The sequence below is a fragment of the Carlito syrichta genome, unplaced genomic scaffold (assembly GCF_000164805.1).
Source record: "Carlito syrichta isolate Samal-C Ts95f unplaced genomic scaffold, Tarsius_syrichta-2.0.1 Scaffold274428, whole genome shotgun sequence".
Classification (NCBI taxonomy): domain Eukaryota; kingdom Metazoa; phylum Chordata; class Mammalia; order Primates; family Tarsiidae; genus Carlito; species Carlito syrichta.
Genome location: NW_007218524.1, coordinates 45,723 through 53,766, shown reverse-complemented (window position 1 = coordinate 53,766; position 8,044 = coordinate 45,723). Strand labels below are relative to the sequence as shown.

At 42.7% G+C, this 8,044-nt stretch overlaps 1 protein-coding gene across 1 annotated transcript in view; it reads right to left on the bottom strand.

The window, feature by feature from the left end:
- The window catches only part of LOC103254307 (U2 small nuclear ribonucleoprotein B''), an 11,081-nt gene extending 3,410 nt beyond the window's left edge, over positions 1-7,671 (bottom strand). Inside the window, exons 1-4 of the mRNA XM_008052435.1 lie at positions 7,613-7,671; positions 5,544-5,630; positions 4,844-5,016; positions 662-802 (exon numbers count right to left, since the gene is read on the bottom strand). Of these exons, the coding sequence (XP_008050626.1) occupies positions 662-802; positions 4,844-5,016; positions 5,544-5,607 (378 nt within the window). The 5' untranslated portion in view covers positions 5,608-5,630; positions 7,613-7,671. The remainder of the gene's footprint in view (positions 1-661; positions 803-4,843; positions 5,017-5,543; positions 5,631-7,612) is intronic.
- Positions 7,672-8,044: the final 373 nt, after the last annotated feature.

Below are 8,044 nucleotides of genomic sequence, written 5' to 3'. Positions count from 1 at the left end.
GATCCTTCCGCCTCAGACTTCCAAGTAGCCAGAACTACAGGCGTGTACTACCATGCCCGGCTGATTTTTTTTGTTGTTGATTTATTGTAGAGATGAGGTCTCGCTGCCCAGGCGGGTCTCGAACCCGCGGGCTCAGTCAATCCACTCACCTCAGCCTCCCAAAGGCGCAGGATTACAGGATGAGCCACCGAGCCCAGCATTTTAATTTGTTTCATAATTTGAGAAGTCAGTCATCCCAGCTTCTTATATTCTACCTTTTAAACACACATTTTGAGGCCAGGTGCGGTGGCTCAAGCCTGTAATCCCAGCATTTTGGGAGGCTGAGGTGAGACGACTGCCTGAGCCCAGGGGTTTGAGACCAGCCTGGGCAACTTGGTGAGACTGCATTTCTACAATACATCAAAGAATTAGCTAGGTGTGGTAGCATGCGCCAATAGTTCCAGCTACTTGGAAGGCTGAAGCAGAAGGATCATCTGAACACAGCAGGTCAGTGATGGGGTGACCATGAGTGGGCCATTGCACTCCAGCCTTGGTGACAGATACTGACTCAAAAAAAAAAAAAACACATTTTGCACACATACTCATATATGCCTCAAAGTGTAAGACAAGCATCTATCGCATTTTTAACACCAAAGACTATAGGAACTTTGGTCTGTCTTACCTGGCCAGGCTTTTTGTTTGCGGTTGTCGCAGTCTGTTCCACAGTTTTAGCTTTTTTCTTTTCTTTTTTCTTTTCTTTGTCAGCAAAAGTGCCCCGCATTTTAGATATTATATCAGAATCTGTTTTTGCATACTGAATTCGCTGTTTTAATGATATGAAAACAGGTTAGTTCTCATTACACTGCAGGCAGTTTGCACTAGTCATTAATATTTCAAATTTCATTATGCAAATACACAAGTTAACTTTAAACACATCCCTAAGGAAATATGTCAAAATACACTGAGTGCCAAATGGAAATAAATTGTGGCCTATAACTCACAACTTACACAAAATTAGACTCAACTGTGTTTATTAGAAGGAAAATATACATTCTCATCTTGGAAGAACAGTACTCTCACATATCCATACCACTGCTTCTCTCCATTTAATAAAAGAACAGAGAAAACTGCACTGGAAAGCTGTCTATCCCTACCCAGTGACTCTCAATAGAAGGGCCAACATATATCAATCAGCAGTGGAAAGTGTCTTACAGAATGTGACTCCCAATGGTTAAAGTACAAAAGACTGGGAATGACTGTCCTTTGAATCTATCATCTTTACATGAAATGACTTTAATAGAGGAATCAACTTAAATTTCAGAATGTTTTTAAAAGAAACAAAAGGATGGCACCAAAGTCAGTGCGACCAGGTCACTGGCTCACTCCTGCTATGCCAGCGTCAGCAGGAATGGCAGGCACCTGTCAGAACAGGGAAGCATTCAAAACTGGGTCCAGGGTCCAGGACATCATCCCAGTTGCCTGAAAAGCAGGTAAAAGCTCTGATGCAGTAGGTCTGGGTGAGACCTGGGACTCTGCACTTGTAACAACCACAAAGGGGATGATGACGCTATTGACATGGGGACCACCTCAAATAGTGCTGCCATGGTCTACAGCATTATCACACAGCTAGACACAACATCAATGAACTGTCCAAATATTTGTGCCATGAAAACTGTTAACTAGGGTATGACCATCTGTAAACTCCAACTTCCATTTCAGGCAGACATGTCTTCCTTAGAGCTGAAAGAATGATTGCCTCTCTGACCATATAAAACACAGCAGTCCTACAAGTTTCTACCTAAAATTGCCTTGTACAGCAAAATTTGATCTTGGTCTGAAGAAAACAAGAGACATTTTGAAGTAGTGTGGATTGATTAACAAAGCGAGGGGTTTGTCAAGATCAAAAGCACTTCTCTCTTTTCCTTTGCCTCAGCTAGAGATGATAGTACAAGGAAACAAGAGGAAGGGAGCAGGTCTAGCACTGCATCTCAAAAGCCCCGACTCTCTGGATGGCTTGGGCTGCCAGGTTCTAAGCATACTTACCCCGGCTCCTAAACAAAAGGAGACAGGCTGATGGCTTTGACTAACTTCTGACTTGGTCCCAAGTAGCCCCTCCCGAACCCTTTGGGTCTTCAACATTGTCCCTGACATGAATAAAACTTGAGTAACCTGATTTGTCTGTCCTTATGGCCCAATCACCTATAAACATATCTGATTTCAGCAGGCTCATCTAAACTGGTGGTTCTCAACCAGAGGTGATTTTGTCGGCCAGGTAGCAGCTGGCACTATCTGGAGACATTGCTGGTTATCATGATTCTGGCATCTAGAGGCTAGGGATGCTGTTAACACCCTATAAGGAACACGACAGCCCCTCACAATAAAAACTTGCTCAGTTCAAAGTGTCAAAAGTACCAGGGTTGAAACACCCTGGTCTAGACTAAATACCCATAAAAGATAAAAGTCCATCCACAATGTAAAGACAGACAAGGGCAAGCTGTACATCTGTGTCAAAGATTTCACGCCAGAAGTCCTTAGGAAGATGGTTTCACTTTACTAAGGTATTTCTGGCATTAAATAACTAAATGTCCTTGAATCACAGCATATAATTTTGTTCATTTCTTGTCTGGTATGTTGGAGTTAAAATAGAAGAGCAACTAAAATCACTTAAATACGAACAAGACAGCTCAGAGATCTCTACTCTTCTCTTCCCAGATGCTGTAGATCTGGCATATGTTACCTTCCTGAAGGAAAAGAATGGACAGCCTTAAATAACTACAATAGAAAATCAGCTAATAGACTTTTCCCATAAATTTTAAGTAATATTTAGTTGGCAAGATGAGAATGGTACCAAACACAGCAGACAATGTCCACCTTTCCTGTACCTGAGTGGTAGGTACATGCAAACTTGTTACCTCGACTCAGCAAAATAGCCCTAAAACCCTCTAAAGGGAAAAACTGCATCTTCATGTTAATGTAATAACTCAGTCTCATGCTGAGACCTTAATTATGTTATTTCTTCATACTTCTAAGAAAGATCAGCTGGTTCAGGAAATGCCAATTTACTAAAAATCAGGGTATATAAGCACCATCCCCCAGGTCCCCAGGATAGGCCTTTTCACACAAATGGTGTCAAGTCAGCTGGAAAGTGATGGAAATAAGAGGTGAATGTAGAATGAGAAGAAATCTTGCTCTAGAAGCAGATAAAGATGCTCAGTCCTGAATTAGTGGTCTGCAATACAGCCTGTGGACCAAAGCCTGTCCACATCCTGTTTCTGCATGGTCTATAAGTTAAGGGCGACAGAGTGAGACTCCAACTCAAAAAAAAAATAATAAATAATAATAATATTATGTACATAATATTTACATAATATTAAAGAGTTGTTAAAAAAAATACACACACAAAAGAATAGGTAACAGAAAGCATATGTGGTCCACAAGCCCTATCTGGTCCTGAATTAGACTAAATATTCAACCTGTTTACACTTTAGAGGTGGTGAAACTGACGACAGGCACAGAGCTAATTAACTGTAGAACCAGAATGAGGACGCTGATCTCTCTACTCTGGGCCTTGGCTCTTTCTCCAGCACTCTATCACATCACATTCCAATCCCAGAAGAAAAAGTTTGGAATCCATACCCAAATACTGTGTACTCTCTAACACATACAGACCCCCTTGCATCACCCTCTGTGCAAACACTAATCCAAGCCTCTACCATCTCTGACTTACACAAAGGGTCTCCTGCTGTAAGGAATTTCCCCTCTGTTCCTCCCACAATCCAATCTTCAGCTAGCAACTGGACATGAATCTCTTTAAGTCATTCCTGAGTTTAAAACTCCATGTATAACTCTTTCACTTCTGTTCTTAATCATAAAACCTGAGTTTAAATTCATGATTTTTCCTTAGACCACTGCTTTATCTAAACTGCATAATTTCTGACATACAGTATTTCATTATAGCATTTTCTGAAACTTTGGACTGAATTTGCTCTTTGTCCCATGATTTTTGAGTTTTGTTTTTTTTTTTGGTTCACAAACATAGGTTTATTTTTAAGTCTTCTGAGTTATTATTACTTTCTTTTTTTTGAGTTGGAGTCTCACTCTGTCACCCAGACTGGAATGTAATGGCACGCTCCCGGCCATTGCAGCCTTGACCTGCTGGGCTCCAGCGATCCTTCCGCCTCAGCCTTCCAAATAGCCGGAACTACAGGCGAGCGCTACCACGTTCAGTTGATTTTTTATTTATTGTAGAGATGAGGTCTTGCCAAGTTGCCCGGGTGGGTCTCGAACCCACGGGCTCAGGCAATCCACTCACCTCAGCCTCCCAAAGTGCTGGGATTAGAGGCTGAGCTACCAAGCCTGGCTGAGTTATTATTAATTTCTAATTTTTTTGAGTTAAGAATATTTTTATTTCTCAATGTATTTTGTTTTCTCTCATTTCAACTGTCATAAAAAAAGAGTAAATCAGGCCAGGCACAGTGGTTCACATCTATAATCCCAGCTGCTTGGGAGGCCAAGGAAGGAGGACAGCATGAGCCCAGGAGTTCGACACGAGCCTAGACAACACAGTGAGACTTAGTCTCTACAAAACAACTAAAAACCTAGCCAGGCATGAATCTGTAGCCCCAGCTACTCAGGAGGTCAAGGATGCAGTGAGCCATGATCATACCACTCTACCCCTGGACAACAGAGTGAAACCCAGACTCAAAAAAATAAATGAGTAAAATTAAACTCTACTACAACTGTATTTCTATAAAAACACATAAATAATCACAAATTACTTCTAACATTTTAGTTTCAAGCATATTCACAAAGCTACCATACCATTAACTTCTCGATTAAAGTGAAAATAATAGGATTGACTTACCATTGGTTTACCATAAAATGGAAATCCTTGTAACTGTCTCAAAGCATTTGTGGATGAGCCCAGTTCCTTAAATATGACAAAGGCCTGCCCCCTCATCTTCATGGTCTTTAAAGCCACGATATCCACCACATGGCCAAACTGGGAAAACAGGGCATATAGGGATCTCTTCAATTCTGTCCAAATTAAAGGAGAAACAAGTTATTGGTGAATGAAACAATGACAAAAGTCTACATAAAAGGACACCTCATTAAGTGACCTCCCCACCATCCATCTGGCTACTCAGAGTTATGTATTTCAATAAAAATATACTATTCCCATTGGCTATCTAATTTAAAAAGTTATATGAAATTACCATATCTATGAGTTCCTACCTGTTTATTTTTAAAAAGTCTTAAAATTCTTACATTAAACAGGACAAACCATTATTTCAGGCACTAAGAAAGATGACTAGATGTAAAGTTTTGAAAAAAAATACAATTTTTTTTTTTTTTGAGTTGGAGTCTCACTCTGTTGCCCAGACTAGAGTGCAGTGGCATGCTCCTGGCAACCGCAGCCTCAAACTGCTGGGTTCCAGCGATCCCTCCGCCTCAGTCTTCCAAGTAGCTGGAACTACAGACGCGTGCTACCACGCCCGGCTTATTTAAAAGAGTCGTGAATAAACACATTTTACCTGTGAACAAATATTTTTAAAAGCACTTACCTTCTTTTTTAATTTTGTCATTCATATTGTTGATATAAATTGTATGATTTGGTCTGATATCCATGTTTGGGGAATTCTTTGAATAGCCTAAAGAGATAGGAAACAGATTCATCTGTTATAAAGAGGGAAGATTAAATTATACTGGAACGTGACATAAGGATACAACACAAAGGTTATTAACTTTTTCACTGTCTTTCAATTCCAAATGTCAGAAAATGTCAGTTTGGCTGTAGCTTTTAATGCCTCTTCAACACTTGTTAGTATTCTCTTTTAGATAAAAAAGAATGGTTTCTCAGGTTCAAAACTTGGTGGAGCACCAGTACATAGTCAGATTTTAACAAAATCATTTTATTACACACAGTGAATTTTACACTTACTTTTCATTTATGACAAGCGATGTTGTCTTTCTACCTGCCTAATGAAATAATTTTTTTTTGTTGAGTTGGAGTCTCACTCTGCCATCCAGGTTGGAGTGCAGTGGCATGCTGCTCCACGGACACCACAGCCTCGACCTGCTGGGCTCAGGTGATCCTTCTGCCTCAGCCTTCCTTGTAGGTAGAATTACAGGCATCCATGCACCATTCCTGACTAGTTTTTTTAAACTATTATGGAGATGAGGTCTCCCCAAGTTGCCCAGGCTGGTCTCGAAACCATGGGCTCAGACAATCCTCTCAGCCCAGCCTCCCAAAGTGCTGAGATTATAGGAGTGAGCCACCATGCCCAGATAATTTTTTAAATAAAATTATTTAAAAATTTAGATTTGAAGAAAAATGAAAAATCAGCAAACATACATCCAGAAAAAAATCATTAAGACAGAAAATTAACGAAGTTTGCCAACTACTTCATGAGTGCACTTACAAAGTACTTCCATACCTATTACCTTATTTGTATATACCATCATGAAGCTGTCTTGAATACAAGGTTACCTCTAACCACTTGAATGGTGTTCACAGAGAGCACGCAGCATAGCAGTTAACAGCTCAGATTCAAGTATCAGACAGCTCTGAATTCTAATCCTGTCTAGACTTCTTACAAGTTGCCTGCTTGAGGGCAAATTCCTTAGTCTCTCAGGTTCTCATCTGTAAAATGGGGACAGTAGCAGTGCCTACCCAATGGAACTCAGAAGACTAACTGAGATAAAGTTTTAGCTCAGTTCTGCATCAGCAGTTAAGCACTTAAAGTAGCTACGACTAAGGGCCATTACACGTTAAGGGTTCAGATCTAATTAGCAGCAAACCTGAGAATTTAGCCCTTGCCTTCTCTTCTACGCTATTCTTTTGCATCCATCCACTATTTCATTTTTTACTTTGCTTTTACTTGCGAATGGATAACTTGCTTGATTTCCTTGGGTGCCCACGTACTCCCTCATCTCACAAGTATTCACAGAGTACCCAGTGTACGTAAACAGCATTGGATGGCTGGCAGGGAAAGAACCTACTGACAGGGGTTGTACCTGTGCAACCAACAGATAAAAAGGTAACGCCTCCCAAAGCCTGGCGATCCCTAAATCTAAATCTGGAGAAGCGACAGGGGTCGTGGGAGAGACAAGGTCTAAGTGATAGAGACAGAAGTCAAACCGAGGCAGGGAGGCACGGACGAGGCTCTTGCCGTATCTCGTGCGAGGTTTGATGACTGGAGGATCCGTGCAGGGACACTCGGGGTTGCCCAACTCAACTCCCACAATTCAAAAAGGGGCACTGAAAACGCACAGTGATCTGCCAACGCCTTGTACAAATCAAGAGGCATTCATTACTCTTTGCGAGGTTTCACGCGCAAGCTTCTGGCCCCTCCAGATACAGGCGCCTTCGCCCGACGCCCCCGCCTGAAGTCCAAAGGCGCCGTCGCTCGACCTTGGCCCCAGCCGGTCCCACTGGAGACAAGGCTCCTATGTTAAGGCCTCGCCAAGCCGGCGCTGTCTCCATCCCTTCCACGCCCCGAGTCAACCCTCCACGAACCCCGTAGATCACGCATCCCGACCCCACTTTCGCGCCTTGTCAGTCCCCGGCCGAGAGTTGGGGCAAACTAGCCAGGAAAACAGAAACAACGAGTGAGAAGGCGCTCGAACCCACCTGAGGCCCACGCGGTTTCTAGTAAGAACCAGAGTCGGAAGTGAAGCCAGGCACCGGAAATAGACGTTTCACTCTCCTCAATCGAGCGCCGACAAGACGAGAAGACGAGCACCGAGTCGATCGATGCTTCCAGTCTCCGGCGGCAGCAGCTGGGACTGTCTCTGCGCGTGCGCATATTTGGCGGGCGGGAGAAGCGACTGGAGAAGGGAATGGGGCTTGGGAGGACACTTGTGGGTACTCTGTAGGGTCAAACTGGAATCCTGGGGCCATGCTGTGAGTGGAGAGGGGAGGGAGAGAGAGTGAATCATAACCCCCACCACGACCTTACGAGGTTTTACCCCAACACAGCGGTGCTTCCATCTTTCCAATTCCTATAATTTTGCAGCCACTGCCCCACATGCTGACTGTGGGGCAAATGGCCTTGGTTTCGAC